The 27,355-nt window shown below is 46.7% G+C and overlaps 1 protein-coding gene across 1 annotated transcript; it reads right to left on the bottom strand.

The window, feature by feature from the left end:
* Nucleotides 1-393: 393 nt before the first annotated feature.
* smoc2 (SPARC related modular calcium binding 2) lies at nucleotides 394-26,942 on the bottom strand. The gene is given in 14 exon segments (XM_056292230.1): nucleotides 394-1,102; nucleotides 1,257-1,294; nucleotides 2,056-2,303; nucleotides 2,492-2,578; nucleotides 2,580-2,589; nucleotides 7,887-7,969; nucleotides 9,215-9,401; nucleotides 11,354-11,428; nucleotides 11,556-11,639; nucleotides 14,222-14,266; nucleotides 15,620-15,719; nucleotides 16,110-16,216; nucleotides 18,736-18,898; nucleotides 26,219-26,942. Coding segments are annotated over 14 exon segments (1,326 nt in total). The 5' UTR covers nucleotides 26,294-26,942; the 3' UTR covers nucleotides 394-1,078.
* Nucleotides 26,943-27,355: the final 413 nt, after the last annotated feature.

The following is a 27,355-nucleotide window of genomic DNA, read 5'->3' as shown; positions in this document are numbered from 1 at the left end:
CTAAAACAAAGCACAGTACTGTAATATGTCGAGGCATTCCTGAGTCAACCATTAATCCTGCAAGAATCCATTCAAACACCAGCGGTACCTGCATATAGACAAGCACAGGATGAATGCATGTATGAATGCACATACACGTGTACACAGATGCTCGTAACATCCCCCTTTGACACACGTACACACATACTCTGCAGATACTAAACTTGTCCATTTATCTGTCTTCAATCTACCTGTGAAATGAAGTGTGTGAAGAGAACAGAAATTAGCACCAACCGTTTTTCCAATTCAAAAACATTGCCCTAGGGGAATTGGCAAGCAGGTCTGAAAATGGGAATGATACACAGCCTTTGCTATGTATGACTAATACTTGGCTGCTAAAGACTGTGTCAACAAGGTGTTTTATTAAAGACACAGCAAGAAAACACAAAATGTCAAAAACATTACAAGGTTTACATAGTGAGAAGGCAAACATCATCAGTAACTAATTGGATTAATGAGAAACCAAGACTTTCTTCCCCCTATTCCAACCTTCACCGACACACTGTCACAGCCCCACAGAGCACAGCCATGTATAAAAGAGTTCTTTATTTCTAATAAACATGAATACATGGGAACAAGTAGGGTTTGTATGAAACATGTTTAAAACATTCTGGTTGTACAAAGCAAAGAAAGGCTTGTATGGGTCAGTACATGTATGACGGTAAGTTCTACGTTATTGTAGCCGTGTGGCAAACTATCTAAACATTTGCTTTAACATTAATAACAATGAATGGAATGAGACAATGAGGGCAGGGGAATGTAATGCAGCATCACACATGAAAACTTGTACAACTCTGAAAATTACACTTTCTAGACACACAAAGGACACATACATTGTATGTGTTAAATAATTTTCGCTTGTCAGGACACAAAAAGCTAACTACATCATTCACAGATTCAGCAGTCTGTTTAAATACCTTATCTCTACAAAGTGAATTTACATTTTTTTTAAAGTACAAAGTGCAAATACTATGGTTTCCATATTGCCGATTGGTAAGGGCAGCATCTCCAAGGGGAAGGGGGAAACTTTGTTGGTGGCTCAGCCCTGCTTCTTTGAAGGATTCTGAGAAGAAATTGGAAATTTTGTACTTTGTTAAGTTTTTTGATATACTATATATAAAACATTTAATTAAGTAATCAATTAATTAAATTCATATAGGCTGGAATAACTGATAAATAGCTAACGACTGTTAACATCCTTCAGGGGAGTAACATACCAGTTTACTGGAAGACACGCTGTCTCCTGTCTTGGCTCCTGTTAACCAAAAAGGGACATAAACATTAACGACCACATTACCTGGACATCCCAGAGGCCTCAAACCGCAGTGACTAGTCTCGAGTAGGTGGAGAACTTCGTGGATTTTGTACCATCATGTTGTACCAAATATAATTTCACTTTATTTTTGGGGGGGGGGGGACTTTTCCCCATTTTTCTCCCCAATTGTACCCGTCCAATTACCCCACTCTTCCAAGCTGCCCCGGTCACTGCTCCACCCCCTCTGCCGATCCGGGAAGGGCTGCAGACTGCCACATGCTTTCTCTAATACATGTGGAGTCGCCAGCCGCTTCTTTTCACGCAAGAGGAGTTTTGCCAGGGGGACGTAGTGCATGGGAAGATCACGCTATTCCCCCAGTTCCTCCTCCCACCTGAACATGTGCCCCAACCGACCAGAAGAGGCGCTAGTACAGCGACCAGGACACACACCCGCACCCGGCTCCCCACCCAGAGACACGGCCAATTGTGTCTGCAGGGACGCCCGACCAAGCCGGAGGTAACACGGGGATTCGAACCGGCAATCCCCGTGTTGGTAGGTAACGGAATAGACCACTACGCTACCCGGACGCCCTATAATCCACTTTCTGAGTGTCTGCCTGGAATTCTCACAGTGATTAACTCAATTTTCCCATCTACTTTTCTTTCAGTGGGTGAATACATTCATACACATGTACATGTACATACGTTAAGTCTGAAGGCCCATTTAGTCAGGTAATAAGGAAGTGTGCTGATCAGCTCACCTTCTTCCTTGGTCACGCCCAAGCATCCCATCAGCTCTTGGAGGGACAGTGCTTTGTCATTGCTGATGTCGCAGTACTCCACAAACTTCTTCACGCACTTCTTTGGTTTGGACTTCTTGCGCAGGAAGCGTTTGAAAGGCTTTATCTCCTTCTTGCCAATGTCACCGCTTGAGTTCTTGTCCAGCTGACTGAAGTACCAGTGGACAACCCTCTCCTCCAAGGTGTGGCTGGGGTCTGGCTCCGCCATTCTACAAAAACATCCATCCACCGGTCAATCTATCAGTAAGGCAGCTAAACACATCCATTCATTCATTACTACATTCATCATTTTATTCATCTAACCATCCACGCATACCGTCCTTCCCTTCATCTGTCCATCCATAATTTGTAACAGAAAGGGAAAAAAAATGAACAAGTACTCTGGTTAGCGCCATACCTGCCGGCAGATGCTGGATCTGTGACAGCGTGCACCATGTCTGTCGACAGCGCATCAAGAACACTTGTCAGGAACTCTGTTTTCTTTGCCAGGACAGCCTGGAAAGCAAAACACAGATAGCTGTGTTCGTCCATGCATTATGAGTTTGATATGGACACAAATATATACATGTCAGCAAACCTAAACAACAGGGAAATTATCCCCCTGTCAACAGAGAGGCAACAATGTGTAATACTGCCATCATAGGTGGGCTAATAAACATCTGGGGAGGGGCCTCAAATGACAGACAGCGTAGTTTTAACGTGAGCAGCATAATAAAGACAGCAGAAGAGAAAATAAAAAAGCATAACAAGCCTGTCACAGTTGTCTTTTTTACTCCCTTTCATAAAATGTGAGACCTCCCCTCATCTGGGCAGAGAAGAGGATACCTGACAATCACCCCAGACAAGTGCCCAGACAAGTGCTGAGACGAACATAGCTGCAGACACAGGAGGAGTTACTATATGGACATGGGCTGAGCGCTCATCCGAGAGATTAGCTGCAGGATTATTACCGACCGGACAATGGCGTGAAGAAGGGGTGACATGTGACAAAGGTCATGAGTCAAGACTCAAACCAGCAATGTGACCGGTATATATAGCAAGCGCTATTGAGCAAACCGAGATGTCAAACTGTGGCACAGCCACCTGGTCTTCAGTGGGTGGGGTTTGACGTTTGAAATTATATTAAGTGTTAAGGTGTTTTTTAAGCATAGGAAGAAAATTGATCTACTCAGCCCGTACAGCTGTAAAAGATAGTGTCTGTCATTAACAGCTCATACAAAACCAATAAAGAAAACCTCCACACAGAGTCACATGCAGACCTGGGGGGGGGGGGTAACAAACCTCAGCGAAACGAACATGAGGGACAACTGAAGTGGAATGACCCTAATAATAGTAATTGTGTGTAAGGCCATATAGTTTTAAGAGTGAGGGGGGCCAAGGTTGTTTGTTGAAGAGCTGAAGGCTACAGGGGCCTGTCAGATTCCTCTCCCAAGATCTCCTCTGCTCCCTCACCGTCTAGCTTCCCCCCTGCAACACCGCCTGTGGAGGAGAAATTCTCCAGGGTTTTTGCTGCTCTTTTATGGCCCAGGCCTGCGGGGCCAGATTCTCCTGAGCTGGAGATAATAGCATGCTTTGCCCCTCTCTAACAGGTGGCGACCAGCGTTGGGGTAAACACCCAGCAGCCAGCCTCTGTTCCACCTCCTCCAAAGTAGCACAAGGCTTTATCAGCCCGCACCAAGCCAAGGGTCAAGAGACTCACATGCCCAAACTCTTACACGCTCAACCTCGACATGCTCTGCCATGGCTGAAGAGACTTGCATTTAAGTTTTAGTAGGCCCTTGCTGGCCCAGACCCAATAAAATATCTGACCCTAGTCTAGACACCAGCACAACTGCACCTTCAGAAGGCAAAAGTGTTTTTATCTGGCCACTGACTGAAAAGGGTTTTGTGGGTATGCAGTTGGACTTGTTCGGCGCTCACTGTTTTTCATGGAGAGTAAATGTCCTCTCTGTAATCCTGCAGGAATCCGAATATGCCTCCAGTTCATACAAATTCGAAGCCATCAGGTAAGGCTCTAAGCCCCTTCCTCTTGGCAGCGGAGGGTTTTTGTGGGGGCGGGACAGATCAACTTCTGTCTGTCTGGGCACCATTTAGCTGAGGGGCAGGACACAAATGTTCCTGCTGTCATTCAGAGGAAATTGAGTCTGGCCATTTTCCGTCGAGTCGCAGGCTAAAGCAGTAAATGGCTCCTGCCATATTCCTTGATGATTATAATTATGTAATTCCTGACTTCGACAGATGTGGTACGAAATAGGAGCAGGTAAAGCTGAGTTGCGGCTCTTGACGCAAACGTCAAGAGAACCTCAAATTTTTTGATTTTTGTCCGTTGAAAAGATTGACGCTGTTATTCAGCATGCCTCCATATGTGTGCTGTGTGCGTTGCATGTAGTTGGCCAGTAAGTGCATGTTTGCATATATGTGTGTGTGTGTGTGTGTGTGTGTGTGTGTGTGTGTGTGTGTGTGTGTGTGTGTGTGTGTGTGTGTGTGTGTGTGTGTGTGTGTATGTGTTAGTGTCAATATGTGGGCAGTGTTATTTTATGGAGTCACAAGGGGCCGAGCCCTGTCGGCACTCACAGCTGCAGCTCCCAATGCCTGCCGCAATTCTGTCCCACGATCGCGCTCTCGGGGAAAAAAGCAGGCCAAACACACCGCTTTCCTCCCTTGCTCCTTTCAGAGCGAGTCGCTCCCTCCTCGCATCTCGCCCTATAAACCTCTCAACACCGACGCTTCAGCAGCAAATGGGCTGCCGTGATGTGAAGGCAACATTTATAATTATACCAGGTTTGTACACTAACCGGGTTTACGGCCACTGACGCAACAGCTCATAAAGAAAACAAGATGCTGCACTTTCAGACCCTGTTCAGCACTGCTTTAACTGAGGACTGGGCTGGTATAATGCAGGATTGGATCTGGCAGGTCTGGATTTGAGTCTAGGTTTATGCACACATATGTGTGTGTGTGTGACTGTGTGTGTATGTGTGTGTTTTGAGTGTGTCTCTGTGTATGTGTGTGTGAGTGTGTTTGTTTATGTGTGTGTGTGTGTATGTGAGTGTGTGTTTGTGTATGTTTGTTTATGTGTGTGTGTGTGTGTGTGTGTGTGTGAGAGAGAGAGAGAGAGAGAGAGCGAGAGAGAGAGACTGTGTATGTGAGTGTGTGTTTGTGTATGTGTGTATGTGTGTATGTGTGTTTTGAGTGTGTGTTTGTGTGTGAGACTGTGTATGTGAGTGTGTGTTTGTTTATGTGTGCGTGTATGTGTCTGTTTTGAGTGTGTGTCTGTGTATGTTTGTGTGTGTGACTGTGTATGTGTGTGTTTGTTTATGTGTTTGTTTATGTGTGTGTGTGTGAGAGAGAGAGAGAGACTGTGTATGTGAATGTGCGTTTGTTTATGTGTGTATGTGTGTGTGTGAGAGACTGTGCATGTGAGTTTGTGTTTGTTTATGTGTGTATGTATGTGTTTTGAGTGTGTCTGTGTATGTGTATGTGTTTGTGTGTGTGACTGTGTTTGTTTGTCTGCGTGTGTGTATGTGTGTGTTTTGAATGTGTGTTGTTGTGCGTGACTGTGTGTTTGTTTATGTGTGTGCCTTGAGTGTGTGTGTGTGTGTGACTGTGTGTTTGTTTATGTGTGTATGTGTGTGTTTTCAGTGTGTGAATGTGTGTGCGTTTGTGTGTGTGAGAGAGAGAGAGGGAGAGAGAGAGAGAGAGCGTGTGAGAGGGATGGAGAGAGTGTCTGTGTTTTTTATGTGTGTGTGTGTGTGTTTGTGTGTGTGAGATTGTGCGAGTGTGTGTGAATGATCGTATGTGATAGAAAGCATTTGCTTTGTGTAACAGGGTCAGTAGATATATTTGTATGTGTAACAGGGTCAGTCAATATATTTGTATGTGTAACAGGGTCAGTAGATATATTTGTATGTGTAACAGGGTCAGTAGATATATTTGTGTGTAACAGGGTCAGTAGATATATTTGTGTGTAACAGGGTCAGTAGATATATTTGTATGTGTAACAGGGTCAGTAGATATATTTGTATGTGTAACAGGGTCAGTAGATATATTTGTGTGTAACGGGGTCAGTAGATATATTTGTATGTGTAACAGGGTCAGTAGATATATTTGTATGTGTAACAGGGTCAGTAGATATATTTGTATGTGTAACAGGGTCAGTAGATATATTTGTATGTGTAACAGGGTCAGTAGATATATTTGTATGTGTAACAGGGTCAGTAGATATATTTGTGTGTAACAGGGTCAGTAGATATATTTGTGTGTAACAGGGTCAGTAGATATATTTGTATGTGTAACAGGGTCAGTAGATATATTTGTATGTGTAACAGGGTCAGTAGATATATTTGTGTGTAACAGGGTCAGTAGATATATTTGTGTGTAACAGGGTCAGTAGATATATATTTATGATCTGTGTTTGTTGGGTGTGTAAGATAATGGCGGAGGTCATGGGGCGGTTGTGATGTTGCCCCACGCTGTCTGTTGTAAGATGCACATCATAATAATTCACAGTTTAATACCACCCAGCAATAATCTACAGTGCTGATGCCCCTGAGAGGGAAAACAAAATGATTAAAATATCAGATGTAAGATTAATTTATCCGTCAGTTTTCCCAGCATGCTACAGTTTGACTACAATACAAGTGTCCTCAGTGCCTATAAGCACAGGCGGCGTGCGGCTCAATGGACCTGTTCTGCAGCATGCGCTGGCCCGGCACCCTTACATAAACAGCAGCGGATGGGAGGAAACAGTGGGCGCTCTGTTCACGGGCTGCTGGATTATTAACATGTTTACCAAACTACCCAAAGAGAGCGAAAACCTCCAGCTACAGACAGCAAACCTGCCAACCGCCTCTCAGCGCCTTTATCTATTTCCCGATAAGAACACTGGCTCGACTAGTTTGGTAAACCATCTCTTGCAGGAAGTGGGTGCACGGGCAGCTAAACTTGCGACCGGCATCCAGCGGCCATCAATGTAAACGACGTGCCGACCGGGTTTATTGAAAGCGGCCTTCTTAACCTGATTGGGTGATGATGTAGCTTTGCCCCCTTGTATTTATAAAACTGCTTCAGACTGACATAACCAACCCGTGAGCCCTTTCGTCCACGCCAAGCAACATCCCCCTCAGTTATACGCCGAAAATCGCCCTTTGGCGTTGAAATGTCACAGCTTTAACATTGTCAGTGGCCCTAGTTTTCCTGGATCTCTGCAACTGTTTGAACAATTCCTTATTTATCAGGATCCTCACAACACAACGAACAATCAGTCCCACTTGTAACCGAGGCTATCCTCCATCCTCTCTTCCCCTCCCCCCATCTAACTCCACCCTCCCCACCCCACCCCACCCCCCGTTCAGTTACCTACACTCGTCAGTTTATCTATCAGCACCTTTCCCTGGCATCCTATTACCCATCATTATCTCTGCCTCTCCCCCACGCTGTTTCCCCTCCATGCCTATCACCCTGATATCTTCCATCTCCCCATATCAGTTGGAGATTACCCCCACCCCTACCCCTACCCCCACCCATCCACTCACCCCCCCACCACCACCTGATCTATCTTCGTCTCCGTATGCTCTCTGGACGGCGAGGGGCAGTATCTGGGACTCCTCAAACTTTTTCAAGCTTTTCCCCCAGACCAGTGATGTTAATGGTGTCAACACTCACACACACACACACACACACACACACACACACACACACACACACACACACTCACATACAGATTAACACAATCTTATCACAATTTGAGCATCACAAGCCACAGCTGGAAGCTGAACTCTTTGTAGACGTACCTTGGAGATGTCTACTCCTGTAATGATCCTTGGGTTTCGTGGGGTGGGCTCTGGCGTTGCCATCACACTTTGGCTGTTCATATCTGCAGCACAGAATACATTCCATGAAATATTGACCCACTGGAAATCAAAATAAGTAATAGACATTGTGTGTAACGCTGAAAATCTCACTTGGTTTGAAATCAGAGTAAATCACGTGTTTCCAATTAGCCCCAAACAGCTTAAATCGATGTTTATTCTATGGCAATCAGGTTATATTCAGTGACAAATGAGAGACTGTGAAACAGGTCCAAAACCAGAGGCACCAGCTAAGGCATGGCAGAGGACTGAAAAGAGAGAGAGCGAGAGAGCGAGAGAGAGAGAGAGGGGGAGAGAGAGAGAGAATGAATAATCATGCTAGACAGAGAAGGGAAAGGGGTGAAAGGAGGCAGAGAGGCAGAGAGGCAGGGATCGTGAGACACAAGGAAGCTTTCATGGCCCCTGTGGAGAACCAGCGTAGCCCCGACTGCCACTGTGCGACTAGGCCAAGAACGGACCCGGGACAAGGGAAGAGAAGGGGGAAAATCCATGCTTCCATATGTGTGCTAATGTGCTGTCTGGCTCTCTGCCTGGGGCCTTGTTAATCTGATACCCAGCTCCGCTGCTCAATAAATCCGTACCCACACACACAAGTGCCCCTCTCTGCTAGCCTGACTGATCCTTGGCTTGCCACTCACAACTCTGCAGAGTCATACTGAGCCATTGGCCATGATACTTTCTATCTGCAGGTTTAGATCAAAACCATGCCACACCCTGGAAAATATGGATCATCTTAAATGCATCATTCATTCACTGTGTCTTTGTTTTTGCTTTATTCATTTACTGTTAACCCTCTAGGAGGACCAAACTCCTCAGGGTTTGTCCCACCAGACAATACAATAACCATACAACTGGACCTAGAAAACATAGGCGACAAGAGGAAAGTACAACAAAATATGGGGCGGCATGGCTCAGGGGGTAAAGCGGGTCATCTAGTAATCGGAGGGTCACTGGTTTGATCCCCGGCTCCTGCGGAGAGTGTGTCGAAGTGTCCTTGAGCGAGACACTGAACTGTTAACTGCTCCTGATGAGCAGGTTGGCACCTTGCATGGCAGCCTCCGCCATCAGTGTATAATGTGTGTGTGAATGGGTGAAGGTGAGGCGTACATTGTAAAGTGCTTTGAGTGGTCGGCAGACCAGAAAAGCACTGTATAAATACAGTCCATATATCATTTACCTTGAAAGAACCATGCAATACCTCTGCGGCATGTATAGTAATGGTAGTTTGGGTTTGCTGTAATCTCTCCTACCTCGTGGAGGTGCCGGGAATGGGCCGGCCCGTGTCCACCAACACACACCAGCAGTAGCCAGTGGAAGGGTGGCATTGCACAGGCTTGTAAAGCCCTCCGCTGGCACAGTCGGGAACAAACACCGCCTCGTTCTTGTGCTGTCTGGCCTCTTCCTGGGCCGACTGCTGTTCTTGGTCACATGACGAGGCTGAGGAGTCACAGGTCAAAGGTAAATAAGTGTTGGCAAGGATGAATGCACATAAATAAACAACCCCCCCCACACACACACACACATAAATCACAGAACTGGATCCACCCCTGACCAGATCTGGCTCACACATTGTGTGGATCTATAAAACATTCACTTGAATTAATTCCTCTTGAAAGTCAAATGTTTCCCATTGCTGCCCCGCATTGCTGCTCCCACCAGCACAGCATACCACCGCCGCCGCCGCCGAGAAGAATGGAAGACTGAGGATGAGTGCTGCGAGACTGGTTTATCAGCCCCCTATGGCACTGTTTATGGCCATTAATGGGCTAATGAATAAGCACAGCTCCCTATGCACCCAGTTAAGTAAATATTTGGACACCCAACTAACTGCCTTCTGTTGATACGTGTGACAGAGAAAGAAACAAGACAAAACAAAGGGAGATCAATGGAGAGTCAAACCGATGATGTAGCCTCTCTCTCTCTCTCTCTCTCTCTCTCTCTCTCTCTCTCTCTCTCTCTCTCTCTCTCTCTCTCTCTCTCTCTCTCTCTCTCTCTCTCTCTCTCTCTCTCTCTCTCTCTCTCTCTCTTTCTTTCTATCAAATGTACATGCATACACAGACACAGACACAGACACACACACACACACACACATGCAAAACTACATAGGCACAGTGGTGCATGTGCCTATGTAGCCCACACTTCCGTGGGCTATCTACTGCATATGTTTATACGTTTATTCTTCTTGGGGAAGAACATTATCCTTAGCAACCCCCTCTATAATCCATACATATAGAGAGATTGTTCTCTGAGAGCCCCAGCAGGAACCAATCAGACCTCCTCCTGCCGTGCCACACAGCTCTCCAGCAGAGCTCAGAGAGCATTAAACTCCTCCGCTAGCTTGGAGAGAAAAGAGAAAACCCAGCTCCTCTGGCCAATGGGACTTTTCTTCATCATCAACCTCATTCTCTCTCTCGCCCTCTCTCGCCCTCTCTCTCTCTCTCTCTCCCTCTCTGCGGCTACCCTCCAGGCTCAGAAGCAATAGCAAGTCTATGGATCTCCCTTTTTTGTTGTTTATTCTCTTTTTAGATCTTTACCCATACAAAAGAGGCCTAATGAAATGCCTCCCTCTTTCTCCAACGAGTCTTTTTTGCTCCACTTCATCTGAAGGGGTCCTCTACAGGAAAAATCACATGTATAATCAAAACCATCAACACTGTGTTTGCAGACTTTTTTTATTGATTGTAAATTATGATAATGGGATTTGCACACACACACACACACACACACACACACACACACACACACACACACACACACACACACACACACAACTGATCTCACTGAATGGATCAATCGTCTCTGTTCTCTTTGGGGAAAACTGTTGCATACGCCGTAAAAAAACAAAACTATTTAGAGCCAATGTGGGTGTGTGTGTGTGTGTGTGTGTGTGTGTGTGTGTGTGTGTGTGTGTGTGTGTGTGTGTGGGTGAGTGAGTGGGTGAGTGAGTGGTTGAGATTGTCAGATGATGTGTTTTGATGTATTTTGTGTGCATGTGTGTGTGCATGTGTGCGTGTGTGTGTGTGTGTGTGTGTGTGTGTGTGTGTGTGTGTGTGTGTGTGTGTGTGTGTGTGTGTGTGTGTGCAAAAAGAGATTAGGATGGGACCAGCCATGTGAACAGAGGGTGCTGTTTTAATGCCATGTGCTGATAATTACGGTAACGCTGCAAAATGTGCAGCCCACAAAAGAGCCAGCTCCTCAAAGCCTGACATACTCCAACGCTGAAATGCATTTGTTTCACAACCCCCCATCTGTCCTCAACAGGCAGGGACAACCTCAAACCATGATTGTTCACACAAGTGGGGGGAAAAAAAACACAACCGGTTTTCTGTGGCTGAAGCTAGAGTATAACCAATCACTATCATTGAAAAAATGTGTTCTTTGAAACATACATTGTGCTCTGGTTCTGTTGTTCTGACGGCTCCGGACCTGCTCCGTCCACAGGGTTGGATATTGGGAAATTATGTCTGAAAGAAAAGAACCAAAATACATCAATCACGACTTGCACCGACGGATTATGAAACCTCATTCTGCACGTAGGATATGAAAATCAGCACCGGATGAAAATGAATCGCGTCTTTGCTCAGAGCTCACCTTCTTCATCTGCAGGGGGCTGTGGTTCCACCACTAGGCCAGCGGACTCATCTGCATTTAGAATGGAGAATATTTGCAAGGAGACTACAATTACGAGAGTAAGCTAGATTTCAGTATACTCAACTAAGTCAGATTTGCACATTGCCCGGCCAGGGGAAAAAAAAGACAGAGAGAGAGAGAGAGAGAGAGAGAGAGAGAGAGAGAGAGAGAGAGAGAGAGAGAGAGAGAGAGAGAGAGAGAGAGAGAGAGAGAGAGAGAGAGAGAGAGAGAGAGAGAGAGGTGTGAGATTCAGTGATGAAGGAGAAGAGGAGCACCGTGAGTGGTAAGTATAGTGGTCATAGACTCCCATGGGTTCACTTGGGACAACAAATACAAGTTTAAACCAGACGTTATGAACTTGAGAAGAAAATTAGTTCAAGTAATTAAAAAGAGGATTGGGACCGACTGGCCCCGTCATCCCCCTCTGTCTCTTCCATCCTTCCTTTGCCTGTATTGGGGTTCGGAAACCTGTAAAGGGCAGGAGAGACAGGAGAGGAGGCGTGCAAGTGTCGCAGGAATGCGATATAACGGCATGCACATGTTCGAGATGAACCAATTAACAGTGGGTGGGTGAGGTTCAATGTTTGTTTGGTCTCTGTTTGTTTGTTTGATTTGTGGTAGAGAGGGAGAGAGGGGTGTAGGGTTTGAGCCGGCTAATGTCAAACCATGGCCGCAGGTGCGGTTAACCTCATTGAGGGTTAAACATTCTGCTTAAAACGAGGCTCTGTTAATACGCCGAGTCGGGGCCTCACTGTCGACCCCATTAGGTGGCTCCGCAAACGGAGATTAAGCCGAACTCTCGTCTATATTCTTCTTTTTCTGCAGAGAAATCTCCGTTGATGCACCAAGACACCATTTAAAACACGTCTGTACAGTTTGCCATGCTGGGTGGATGAAACAAACAAACAAACAAACAAACAAAAAAGCATTACAAAAACAAACCAACATACGTTTTCTATGTCCGATCTTGCAGACACATGGTTAGTCGGTGAACTTTTGGATGGAAATGCCATTTTAAAGAGCATATTTATGATTTGGATTTACGATAAACCACTAATGACATATCTTTACTTTGTGGTCTTTTACATGACTGTAACACTTCTTTAAGCATCTGCCAGGAAACCCTCACGCTATTTGTGGTCGCACAGCGTAAGTTTTACTGCTGTGCATCAGTCATCAACTGGAAACGATTCCAAAAGTGTGAATCCGCTCCGCGGGTCAGACACCTGAAGTGGGGGCATCCAGGAACAACTCGGCTCAACCCGTTCGACGGTTTCGCCTCTGTCACACCGAGGGAGAGGGATCAGGGCCCCTGCAGAATCACAAGTATTGATGCAATCGCTGCTATTTTCAGTGTCAGGAACTCAGGACACCACAAATCTACAGTTTATTCTGCCTTTCACCACCCTGTTTATGCAAGCAGTCCAGATTGTACCACAACGCCTACCAGTCCGCCCCCCCTCTTTTTGCACTGTTCCCCCCTCTCTCCCCTTCTGACTACCCACCCCCTCACCCCACCCCCGCACCCCCTCTTTGGGCACAAACTTTGCATTCCCGGTTGATCTATGTTTAATGAGGTGGCCGGATTCAGACAGACACGCCACCGAGTGTTTACAGCAGTGAGCTGCAGACACAACTGACACGCTGAGGGAAACAAACCCTATTGACAGACATTGATGTATACATGCTCTCTTTCCCCCGCTCTCCCTTTCCTCTCTCTTTAGTGCTCTCTCTAACTCACGCACACACACACACACACATGTACATGCACACACACATGCATGTGCACACACGTGAACACACACACACACACACACACACACACACACACACACACACACACACACACACACACACTCCTGGAAGACTGTGTGGACAGCAAACCACGAGCATCAGGGAGTCAAACTGGGAGGTGCCTGAGCTAGACGGTCTTCTTCATGTCAATCAAACACCATCACTAAAACAAATCAGCTTTGGAAATACAAAGGCAGTAGCACTGTGTGTCTGGAACGGCGGTCGGCCGAGCTGTAAAAGAAGAAAATTGTCGCTGGGAGAGAAAGCAAGTGAGCTAGATGAAGAGGGGGGACGCGGAGAGAGAAAACAAGAGGGAATCGAACAGAGGATAAATCGTTAGCATTCTGTACATCACATAACACTGAGGCTGCAAAAGAAGAAGGGAATTTGGAAGTTAATGTTAGAAAAAGGACGCTTATTATGAGTGTGTGTGTGTGTGTGTTGTGTGACTGAGGGCCGCTGGCTGGCTGGTTCCCTGCCCGGTGAAGACACGGGGCAGTTACGAGCACCGGGGCAGCTGGTGGTGTGTATTAAAGCTTGACGCAGCCTCTCTTTGGAGCCGTTGCACAGTAACAGACAGCGTTTTTTTTGTTTTTTTTTTATGTCAGCCCCCGGGGCTGCTTGTACTGTCTCAATTGACTGAATATTGGACAGGCAAGTCTTAACAGGCCAACACAGGTGCAAGCCAAGGGAGACAAACAAATGCATGTACATGCACAGATGAGTTCGTGATCAGGTACACTTATGCAAGGATCCAAACATCACAAACACACACACACACACGTACATATATACACATACGCATATGAATTATACCTGCGTTGTGGTCTCACCTGCTTTTCCTGGCTCTCTTGTGCTTGTCCTCTCTTGTTTTGATCCTGAAAATCATGTTTAAGGGCTGGTTGTTAGAATTAATGGGAACGTCACCATCACACACGAACACTGACATTATACTCATTAATTAAGAAAGATAATCAAATCTGTCATTTGGCCTAGTTGGACAACACAGGAATGAGCGGCTAACAAAAACGGCTAACAAAAGGACCACGTCATGATGCATGCAATGACCTTTCTGCGATGTTTTCCCTGATTGTGATTAACGGACTGGAGGTAAAGTGGCCTCATTGCCCACAGGGCTGCATGAATATGTTTTTCTTTTTTTTTTAGATTTCACAGAAACTGCTGTGTCTTCTTCTATTGCTACAGTGGCTAATTCTGTAACCGCCTTACAATTGAGATAGCGACGTCTTCCAAGTCACCCCCACAGAGACACACATGGAGGACATGTGGCATTGGTTATTTGATTGCTTGGCAAACCCGGCTCTCAAAGAACGCTCGCATTCCTTGCAGTTTAACTTTGTTGCTCAATGCTGCAGCAGGGATTTTCTACTGGGCTTATTTACACCACAGCCCCTTGCCTTGAGCAACATGCAGTCCCCGGGTGGCCGTTCGGTCTCTGAGGTCCATTCACTGACCGACTTCCCACAGGACAGTGGATTACACTGCACCTCCCATAGATTATGAAATATCGGTCAGTTTTCCGTGATTCATTTTCTTGACCATCATCTATTCGGTAAAACTCCAGTGCGGATCATTCCAGTGCACATTAGCGATCTTATTTCAACTTTATAATGGGATCAGAAACTGCCCCAGATTCTCTCTAATGGTATGTGATATTAAACACTTAGCTTAGTCACTTTTCTGGAAACTACCAACAGATAAATCCATATATCAGGTTTTATTTATTTATTTACACCCCCCCTTTCCCCCCCAATTGTATCTGGCCAATTATCCCACTCTTCCGACCCCAGCCCCTCTGCTGATCCGGGAAGGCTGCAGACTACCACATGCCTCCTCTGATGCATGTGGAGTCGCCAGCCACTTCTTTTCGCCTAACAGTGGGGAGTTTCGCCAGGGGAACATAGCATGTGGGAGGATCACGCTATTCCCCCCAGTTCCCCCTCCGAACAGGCGCCCCGAATGACCAGAGGAGGGGCTAGTGCAGCAACCAGCACACATACCCGCATCCAGCCTCCCACCCGCAGACATGGCCAATTGTGTCTGTAGGGACGCCCGACCAAGCCGGAGGTAACACGGGGATTCGAACCGACAATCCCCATGTTGGTAGGCAACGGAATAGACCCCTACGCTACCCAGACGCCCCATATATCGTGTTTTGAATAATGCTCTGGATGCATCATTAGCAGCCACGTTTAGGAGGTTAATCCAACCTTGGCATCGTGGTTTTTTATTGGCCACTGCTGAGCCGCTGATTGGCCGGCCGTTGGGCGTGACACACCAGCAGTATCCAGTGTAGCTGTGGCACTGCACCTGTGATGGACACAGCATTACAGACAAGTTTCAGCACAGTCCAAACCAGCAAAACCATAAAAGAAGAGGCATGGAATGAAATGAGGACTCACATATTCTAACAAAGTTCACGAACAATTTATTCCATATGCAGGAAGAATATAAAAAAGGGAAGCTTTGCACACCAGGAGATTGAATCATGCATGTTTTATTAACAAAGTCGTTCCAAAAAAAGATGAGAATAAAAGCTGAATGAGGAGTTCCCAGAGTGCAAACATTTTTTATGATGAGTTGTTTTTTTTATTGTAACTGTACCTGGACCTCGCCCTGTACCTGACCTTGGTGTTCACATACAGATCAATGAAACCTAAAAAAGAAGACGTTGTGTTAGATGATTTGTTTGCCTGTTACCTCACTATATGTGCCATCAGGGTTGCATACAGGCACAAAGACTTGGGGGAAGAGCTTCTTGGCCTGCTGCTCAGTGTATTTCTTCTCTGCTACACATCTGGATGTATCTGAGAATGACCACAAATCATTAGAGTCACTACATATAACAGAGAGTCAAGATGCAATCCATATCCCAACTATTTTCTCATGTGGCCAAAATCAAAGCAAATATGTTCCAACTCAGAAGGAGATGTTGAATCTCACCGAGCAGAAGAATGAAAGAAAAAGGGCTGCGAGGGAGAAGGAGACAGAAGGGGAAATAATTCAACGTTTCGGAAGTGGCAGATGCTTGTGTGGCTGGGAATAGAACCAACACCCCCGTCTTATTAGGAGTGAATCATGCAAGCCTGCACTGTGCAGCCCAGTGGCCAAGTGGTAAAGCCATTATCGGGCTAGGCAGCTAGTGCTCTCCTGGAGAACATTCCAGTCACCCAAGAAAAGGGCTGATGCACAGGAAAAACCTGCCTCCCCCCAATATATATAGACAGACAGACAGACACACAGACACATGGACACACACACAGGAAGACAGGCACACACACACACACACCAACCCTCTCTTTCTGTCTGTCTGTCTGTCTGTCTCTTTCTCCCCCCCCCTCTCTCTCTCTCTCTTTCTAACCTCAACCATCTCTTCAGCACAGCTCAGGCTGTACTGAGGATATGAGATGTCTTCTGAGTATACAGACTTGAAAGTGGGTCAGACACTTTTCACCTCCGTGCACCCCAAGTCCTTTCACATCTCCTCGACAGAACCATGGATAATCATCCTTCTTTTTTTTGCAGTGCTGCTTCATCTCACCTGGCCAATGGGGCCAGCTGGGCAAATTCTCAGCACATGCTTTTTCCGCGATGGGACAGTTGATCATAACTTTGTGTGACATACTGTATAAGCTGTCACACAGTGCCTGGCTGGCAGGCTCAAATCGAATTAAAACAATGATTCATGCTAAGTTGAAAAACGGTCGCCAGTCTGGTAAGGAGGCCCTATGTCACTAGCACCGCTTACTGTAGGTTGTCCATTAGAGACAAGGAGAGGAATGTGCACTGGTTTCTCTCAGTCTGATGTGTGTGTGTGTGTGTGTGTGTGTGTGTGTGTGTGTGTGTGTGTGTGTGTGTGTGTGTGTGTGTGTGTGTGTGTGTGTGTGTGTGTGTGTGTGTCGCTGTCACTGGTGTGGAGAGGGGGCAAGATGGTGGATGTTCCGGATGGAGGGAAACAGGGAGTTGAGGAGCTCTAAAGTTAGCTCCAGTGGAAAAACCCAAAAAAAGCATCGTCCTTCTCCAGGGGGCTCTGACCAAAAGGCTGACTGGAAAAAATGACAGGACAACTTGAATCATCTGACTCCTGTGATAGAAAACAAATGTGGTGCCAGTCTCGCCATCCTTTAACACAAACCCATCACTGTGCCCAAGCGCTTGTGTGACTCTCCGGTTTATTCGGGCTGCCGACTAGGCTACTGCAGAAGTCCCTCCCTGTGTCTGTCACCAGGGCCTTCTAGAAATGGGACGGTGGGGGGTGGGGGGAACTCATAGAGACCCGATATTATTGACGTATACAATACGACTTTCATGGACTCTTGTCCCTTTCAGCTTCCTAGCTGGAAACCTCCATTCTCTCTCCCCACTGTGTCCTCCACATCCAGATGTCCCGCTTAAAGATGTTGCCATAGAGACACAGTGAGGGCATGAAATTGCCGAATGTTTTTCTATCATATAAAAGTTCTTTTTCAGCGGGCCTCGAACCCTCTCTTTTGCTCCCTCTCTGTCTCTCTTTCGCTCGCCTCCCCTCCATTGGTGTTCTAATATTGTAATGTGTAAGAATGAGGCATTGTCCCCGGCCTGCAGAGCGATGAACTGGTGGTATAGAGTTAGTGAGTGGGGCGGAGGTGGGAGGGCCTGGGGGGGGGGGGGTGCAATGCTGGGTTGTATTGACTCTTACTTCCAGCACTTACAACAATGAGGGAGTCTGTGAGCTGCCTGACCTTACTGCCTCCTTTTCCCCATTACGCTTCTCATCTGTGCTCCTCCATTGGTCCCAAATGCACAGGCTTCTCTGTTAGTATGCATATATGATATGCGGTGAAAATCAGCCCATTAATTCTTGTCAAGATATTTCATTCAAATGGCCCTGGCTCTGAATAATTCATTCAGTTTCTTCAGAGAGCATGCCCCTGTTACCAGTCGAAAAGGGTGTTGTTGACCCCGCGGCTCTGAACTGCGGGATGGGCAGAAGAGGAAAGTTGCGCCGAGGGGAGCACAAGCAAAGGATCTCTGCTAATCTCAGCTATTTGATTGTGGTGTCATATATGATTTACTTAAACAACAACAGGAGAGAGGGGTCATTAAAAAAGGGGGTTGACACTTCCTTGATCTGTGCTAAAGTCCTGCACTGAAAAACCCATGCGGGCAGCAGACCTCGCTCTCGTCTCCGGGTGTGTCAGCCCCAGCCGTCCTCCCTGCACTCAAAGAATTAATTCTGCTGAAATGAATTTAACCCAGAAGTTTCAAGTGTGACCCCCCCCCCCCTCGCCTTCCTCTGCACATTTGAGAGCATCAGGTGGTGCTGAAGCGTGACTCACGACCTGACCTTTGCATGGCCCTCGGATGACCTCCAGCTGGGGGTCACGGCACTTGGCACGGAGGAACTCGCAGCGCGACGTGAAGGTTCTGCCATCGGAGGCGCAGAGAGGTTTCCGGGGACCTCCGGTGCACTCCATGTTGCACTCTTTATCCTGGTCGACCCGCAGGAACTGCAAAAAAACAAAAACAAAAAAAAAAAGTGAGAAAGACAACGCAGTGTGTAAACAGAGGAAACATCTAGGGCATGCTCGGTGAGGGAACCATTCAGATAAATCAACGAGTTCTTCTGCTGCAGTTTAATCACTCCGACTGCAGGTGTGATTCTGGGGGATTTATGAAGTCTAAATACAGGGTAAGATTGGAGCTCATGTATGGGCAAAAGCCTTTTATAAACATAGGGTAATATGCCACACAAGAAAAAAAGAAAAAAAAGTCACGGGGACAGCGGTCCGTTGCCAAAGCCATTTAGAGAAATGATGAGTTGCTTTTATTGCGGGGTGCAAAACCAAGTGACACATCCTCATGTAAATAACATTATAGAGCACCGATATCCACGAAAGCACCCAGATGAGGCAGCGTGCCAGCGCCGAGGGCCGTCGTCAGCTTGTCGGAGAGCCGCCGTGCCGCGTCTTGTCTCGGTGGAGGGTGGGAGCCCAGAGGTTGGGCAGCACTTGAGTGATGCTTCCTCTCTCTTTTGTCTGCGTCAACACCTGCGGAGGCGCTCGCCTGACAGAGAGCTCTTTAGGGCGCCTTAGTCAGGCATGAAAAGAGAAACAAGGATGCAAACCTCTGGTTGAACGCATCGGATCACCTGCGTAAATGCCAGCATTGTGCGTGCCGTGGCAGTGCGAAACCCCCCGTCACTGGCACACACAAAAGGCAGAGCCAACGAGCTGTGACTGCTATGATAAACGAAGAGGCCGAGTGAGAGAATGGCTGAATAAACTGGATGTCGGGGGGGCTTTGTGTTGCTACAGTAGGAGCGTCTGGATCTCATAGTATCTGTGTAATTAATGCGTTTGTGTGAAATAATGTAGTAGGTTGAGGCGGGGAGGGGAAACAAAAACTAACCCGATGACTTTAAGCTTTGGTGCAGGTGCAGCTTCCGAATAAATCCGTGGGTAAATACCTGTCCGCAGACTTCAATATCCTCTCCCCTAAACTCTTTTGTGAAAATAACAAATGAAAATATTTAGCTTGTATGAGAGCACGTTTTTAGTTTGCTTCTTTTTTACCATCCAGTTTCACATTGTGCAGTTTTTCGAGTGTGGGTGTGCACAGAAATCAGCGTGGACGTCCTCTCTTTCAACCATTTACAACAGGCCAGACAGACTGAACCTCATGCTAACTCTCTCTTTTTCTCAGAAACACCCCCCCCCACACACACACACACACACACACAAAACACATTAATCTAAGGCCCAAAGCAGGAAATTAAAGCCCTGTCTTGAAAGGTAGGCCTTATAAATCCATTGTAATTTTTCAAATGACAGGGCAAGGCAACTCGGGAGGGAGACAAAAACGACCCCCTGGTCCATGAAGAGGGTGGGACGATGGCTACTAAAAAAATATTAGCCGCATATGACATCTTACAAATGAAGTGAGGAATGAGGATGGGTAGCGGCCCCCTGCGTACAGACGAGTGCGGCTGTGGGGGCTGTGGGGCCACGGGGCTGCCCGGGCCGCCCCGCACCTGGAAGAGGGCTGGCCGGGAAGGCGGCATTGCCCTGGGCCGGGGGGAGACACGGCCCACTCTGTCAGCCCCGCTCATAAATCTCTCCGGGAGGAATCAAGAGAGGAGAGGCCCGTTGAAACACATCGGAAGAGGAGCCGCGAGGGAGGGAAGACACGTCGTTTGGATTGAATGAAAATTTTTCAAAAACAAAATTTTACGACCCCTTTCTTCCCGGGCTGCCGTTTAAAACCGACGTGTTGTCACTTCTTTGCAGAAATATGTGCGTGACATGAAAGGACGGCGGATGATAATAAAAAAAAGAGCTGGACCCTAAATGTTCACAACACAACTGCAGCCTGTGTTTAGGTCACGGCACCATGTCCAAACTGACTGATTCCCATCAGAATCAGGATAGCACACTTTTCGGTTTTGTCGGTACGATACAGCACGGCAGCTCTGGGTTAACACACAATAATTTAGGAATAAGATCTTGCAAGTATGAAGTTTATTCTACTGCCTATTTCCGTGTGTACTGGCTGCACTGGGACCCCTCCTCCACACACACACACACACACACACACACACACACACAGACACAGACACACTCATCCTGCTTAGCGTCTTTCTGTTTTTTTGGATTGTCTGCATCATTGGTTCTGAGTGACAGTCTCCCGTAGATGTGGCTCAAAAAAAAAAAACCCTCTAACCTCCCCCTCTGACATCCTACTGCGGCGGTGACCTCCACTCACCCTCCACCCTGTCTGTCACAGCTCACCCCATCACATAAAGACCAGCAGGCATGACGGACTGGTCAGGGAGTGGCTCCCACTCAGACCACAGCCCTGCCGGGGCAGGAACAGCTCTGATAATGGTTAAGTGTGTCCAGCCATGCTTGATGGTAGGTTGCGGCCTCACCCACCGCCACAACTCACCCTGACCACCCCCGTGCACACACACCACTCCTGCATTATCGCTATCAGTGCCTGCCAGCCAACAGAATGACAACCCAAACACAGTTATTCATCAGCCCAGCATCCCGCTAGATGTCCACTTTATTCCAAACAGCAGCGTTCCAAGTGCCTGCTAGTTTACTATACAGCTCCAAGATCCCACGATACAAAGTAGAGCTGGCCATGAAATCAGCCACCCATGAAATCAGCCACCCACATTCACCAACTGATAGAGCCCTAAGAGTTTATTTCACAATCCCAGTTGGCCGAAGTGAAGTACGAAAAAAATTCAACACGCAAGCTGCTGAGAGGATGAGGTTATAGAGGCTAAAAGCGTGTTCCTCCCATGTACTCTTAATGGCAAATAGCCGTCCTGCAAGCGGATGTCTGTGTATTTGGCCTATGGTGATGGATGGGTGAAGCTGAGGCACAGCCCTGACACTCCCCTGATGTCTCATTCCAACCCCTACAGGCCCGCTCCACCATCCTGCACAGCAACAGGGAAGGAAGAGAGTGATGGATGGCCAATACTTCAGCTCCATCCAGCGAAAGCCTCCGCTTTGATTTACCTCCACTTCATGAGAGAAGACCCACACAAGACAGAACACATATTGTGGCTTAAATCCATGTATGGCTTAAATCCTCTTCACTCCCATTTTCAATGGGCCATCTCTCTCTATCACTCTGCCTCCAGTTTTTTTATCACTCCACACACACACACACACACACACACACACACACACACACACACACACACACACACACACACACACACACACACACACAAACACACACACACACACACACACACATTCTTTTTTTACTTTTTACTTGATGTCCCATGGAAGATTTTTTTCCCCCATATGCAGAGGCAATACAACAAGGGGTTGGTAAGGGACCAGAGACAGTCAGGTGTGGGGGGGCAGCAGGGGGGCGGCGGGGTTGGACAGTCGGAGTGTAAGGGAGAAGTTGTTTTTTTGGGGTTTTTTTTTTCCAAGACCAACCAGCATACAAATCAAATCCTATTACCTCCCACAGGCTCTGTGGCATTGTGGGATTGAATGGAGTGCTGAGGAGGCGAGCCTCCAGCAGAGAGCACATTGTAGGCCGATCAGGGCTCTCTGGACTGGGGGGGCCCCCTCTTCCAGCGCCCTGAGAGGCCCCTCACACCACGGCCTTGAAGGGTCAATGGGGGTCCCAGCTGAGATCTGTGGCCAATGTGTTAAGCGGCCTTGGCGGGAGTTTCCTGCATGGACGCCGGGATGCAAAGGGGATCATTAGTTTCCAGCATGGTGGAAAGGGAAGAAAGTGACAGCCTTTAACCAGGCTATTAACTCAATCAAAGGCAAAGGCGTTTAATTGCTGTGAAAGATGTTAAAAAGAAAGAGAGGTGGTGTGAAAGGCCGACGATAGTTGTGAAGTTTTGAAAAAAAATCTTCGTGCAGGTGCACAGTTTTATGAAAGACTGGGGGGCAATAGAGGCCACATGTTATGGTAAATTGGGGTTTGGTGCAGGTTTGAACAAGAGGCAGTCATTGTTCTATGTTGTCCTTACTTTTTACACATGGTTCCAGACCTCCATAAGGCATGGAAAAATTCAGCTTCGTGAACAATTGAGGCAGATCTCTCCTACTTTCAGTTGCCTGTCCAACCTCAAGTATGCAGAGAATATTTGACACATGGAGGCAGTTTCTTGAAAGCCACCATAAACAAAGTTCTTGTGTGCCAGTCACACACGATTCTAATAAGTAAAAAAAAAAGGCCTCATGATGCATTAATTCTATGGTAATAACTAACGGGGAAGTGTGACAAAGATCCAGATACTCGTTAAAAAGGTTACTTTGTACCAAAGACGAGCCATGCATTGAAATAGATCTCCAATGGTTGCCATCATTTCCAGGGCATAGTGGGTGCTGCATCATGCCCACACAAATTCCAAACCCTAATGTTGCTCTGTGTCTGCACTCTGTGTGCCGGGTGGATACTGCCAAGCATCTCATTCCTAAGGACAGCTCAGTAAAGACACTCATATTTCTGTGTGTGTGTGTGTGTGTGTGTGTGTGTGTGTGTGTGTGTGTGTGTGTGTGTGTGTGTGTGTGTGTGTGTGTGTGTGTGTGTGTGTGTGTGTGAATGCAGAGGCGCACCAGCACAATGCAACACTTCCTCCCACATTCCAAAATTCATAGTGCCGACAGGGAGAGAGGCTCTGTGACCCCCTCACCCCAGGTTAACAACTCATGGCCATTTGTTTCCAATTGGATATTAAGGCATCTTCACAAGGCCCATAAATAAGGGTGCTGGGGGCGGTGGCTGTCACATCAACCTCTAAATCATGGGGGCAAGTCTCTGACACTGTGCATTCCTCGGCCGCTTCGGCCTACACTCTCTAGTACTTAGTACTGTCTATCATCCCTCCCTAAGCACACTTTTCACACTTGACTGTAGCAGTAAAAGATGCTTTATTCAACTTAAAGAGGATTTGCATTTTCTCCTATATGTAGGCTTCTAAGTAAAAAAACAAAAACATTATATATATGTACATACATACATATACGTACATATATACACCGATGAGCCAAAACATTAAAACCACTGACAGGTAAGTGAATAACATTGATCTCATTGCAATAGCACCTGTCAAGGGGTGGGATGTATTAGGCAGCAAGTGAACAGTCAGTTCTTGAAGTTGATGTGTTGGAAGCAGGAAAAATGGGCAAGTGTAAGGATCTGAGTGACTTTGACAAGGGCCAAATTGTGATGGCTAGACAACTGGGTCAGAGCATCTCCAAAACAACAGGTCTTATGGGCTGTTTCCAGTTTGCAGTGGTCAGTACCTACCAAAAGTGGTCCAAGGAAGGACAACTGGTTGACCAGTGACAGGGTCATGGGCACCCAAGGCTCACTGATGTGTGTGGGGAGTGAAGGCTAGTCCATCTGGTCCTATCCCACAGAAGAGCTACTGTAGCTCAGATTGCTGAAAAAGTTAATACTGCCTACGATGGACAGATGTCAGAACACATAGTGCATTGCAGCTTGCTGTGTATGGGGCTGTGTAACTGCAGACCGGTCAGAGTGTACATGATGACCCCTGTCCACCACCGAAAGCACCTACAATGGAGATGTAAGCATCAGAAATGGACCATGGAGCAATGGAAGAAGGTGGGCTGGTCTGATAAATCACATTTTATTTTACATCATGTGGCCAGCCAGATGCATGTGCACCATTTACCTGGGGAAGAGATGGCACCAGGCAGCACTATGGGAAGAAATCAAGCCAGCAGAGGCAGTGTGATGCTCTGGGCAATGTTGTGCTGGGAAGCCTTGGGTCCTGGCATTTATGTGGATGTTGCTTTGACACGAACCACCTACCTAAACACTGTTGCAGATCATTGAAGCACACCCCTTCATGGTAATGGCATTCCCTGATGGCAGTGGCCTCTTTCAGCAGGATAATGCGCCCTGCCACACTGCAAAAGTTGTTCAGGAATGGTTTGAGGAACATGATAAAGAGTCCAAGGTGTTGCCTTGGCATCCAAATTCCCAAGATCTCAAACCGATCGAGCATCTGTGGGATGTGCTGGCAAAACAAGTTCGATCCACGAAACCCTGACCTCTCAACTTACAGGACTTAAAGGATCTGCTGCTAACATCTTGGTGCCAGATACCACAGGACACCTTCAGAGGTCTTGTGGAGTCCATGCCTCGACGGGTCAGAGCTGTTTAGGCGGCACAAGGGGGACCTATACAATATTAGGCAGGTGGTTTTAATGTTCTGGCTGATCTGTGTGTGTGTGTGTGTGTGTGTGTGTGTGTGTGTGTACATATATATATGTATATATATGTATATATATATATATATATATATATATATATATATATATATATATATATATATATCATGCACTTTCCCACTGCTGGCGCTGGTCCTCTGGCTCTCTTCCTGTAAACAATGCCATGAACAATGCCATGTGCTTCGGGACCACCGACCTGCTGATAAGGCTAGTCTAGTCTCCAAAGAGTGCATTGTCATCAAAGTTCTTGGATGCAACCCATAGCTGCATACTTGGCCTGTGGGCCACTGGCACAACAATAGTGAGCTGGATAGAGAGACAGGCAGGCTGGCAAGCTGGTAAGGCAGGTAGGCACTGGAAGCAGCCCAGAACATGCTGCTAACAGCCCCATCAACAGCATAGAGACAGGCCAGCGAAGATAACCAGCAGCACTGCCATCTCACACATACACACTCATCCTCCTACACAGAGTTCACACAGATTGTGTCAGCCCTGGGGAGAATTTAAAGGTCTGGTGTGCCAAGACAAACTTCTCTAAAATAGAGGTCATATAATACATCACTCCATACAGAAAGTGAGCCTGAGATAATTAAAGACATGCAAAAAAAATGCAAACAGACTTCCAAAAAAAAGAAAAATCACATCTTCGGGGAAAATTGGTCGGCCACACTGTTGTTAAAATGGACATTCAGCATTTTGTTAGATTTAAAACTATCTCTTTACCGTAAATTTCTGTTCAATCATTTGTTTAAAAAGAAAAAAACAAGCAATGATTTTAAGCACAGACATGAAAAAGTCTAAAAACATTGAGGATGTGTCTTTCTAATGATTGGCTATTGTAAAGTGCACGTCGATAAAGGTTCAGAGGAACTGAATTACACAAACTTGCAGAGGGGTTTCCTGTGTGTGTGTGTGTGTGTGTGAGTGAGTGAGTGAGCCCCTCTCCACTGCATAGAGAAGATTTTAGACACACGAGAGAAACATGCAAACCCTGGGTTCAGGATCTCCCTCGTGTGTGGAGGTTTGGGTTTTTGGATTGAGGGTCGTGTGTGTGTAAATATGTGGCTATCCTACCGTGAGAGCTGAGAACTTCTGTGCGCGCCCGGCGCGCAGCAGGCAGAGAAGGAGCAGCAGCGGGCACACGCGCATCCTGATACGGGCTGGTTTTGACGCTCCAAAAAATACGCACGGTTCCAAAATTCACAATACGTAATCTGCACTTCGCCAAAATTAAAAACAGCAAGAGCGAGAGAAGAAGAAGAAGATTAAAAAAAGACGAAGAAGAAGAAGAAGAAGAAAAACACCCGGTTTTAAAGATAATTTGAAAATTTAAAAAAAATCCAAAGATTTCCTTTTGGTATATCGGCGGCGGATGGATATGGTGCTGGTTTATTTCACTTCGTCTCCTCGGTCTGTCAAACGGTTGATGTAAAGACGCTCTCCTTATTGCGATAAAGCCAATGAGTCCTGACCTTTTCCCTCCCTCGGAGTCTCTCCCTTTCTCCCTCTCACCAATTCGGGGTTTTTTTTCCCTTTCCACCACACCCCCTCCCTGTCCTCGTAATTTGTGGAGTAGATCCCTTATCGGATGCAGGCAGTTCCTTGCCGGTAGGTAGGTGTACGTATTGAAGGACTCCGTCTGCTGCTGGTAGCCGGGGCAAACACGACAGGTATTCTTTTCTGTCCCGTTTTTCGTGCTTTTCTCTTTTTTTTACACCCCCCCTCCTCCAAAACGCACAACAAGTGGTTCCTTTATGGGATGCCTCAGTATGAGATTCGATTGGAAAAGTAAGAATGGTTTATTTGTTGGGAGGGTTGCAGCGCAAAATACACACCGAGAGTCTGCGCAAAGCCTTGAACTCAATTTCATAAAGTCTCTCTCTCTCTCTCTCTCTCTCTCTCTCTCTCTCTCTCTCTCTCTCTCTCTCTCTCTCTCTCTCTCTCTCTCTCTCTCTCTCTCTCTCTCTCTCTCTCTCTCTCACCCACACTGACTCACACACTCACACGTGGTGCGCGGACGCGATACATTAAGAAAAAAAGATCCATCACACACAAAGAAAAGACAAAAACGTAGCTTGTGACACCCTGTCAAAACAAAAAGCATAGAAACCGTCTTCCGTCACAGCTAGGACACAGAATCACACATAACTGGGATGCCGTCATTCATCAAGAGGGAAAGCGATAATCAGACCTATCTGAAAGATCAGTAAG

This window comes from Lampris incognitus, chromosome 13 (genome assembly GCF_029633865.1).
Source record: "Lampris incognitus isolate fLamInc1 chromosome 13, fLamInc1.hap2, whole genome shotgun sequence".
Lineage (NCBI taxonomy): Eukaryota > Metazoa > Chordata > Actinopteri > Lampriformes > Lampridae > Lampris > Lampris incognitus.
Note: the sequence above shows the minus strand (reverse complement) of the source record. Positions and strands in the feature narration are given on the sequence as shown.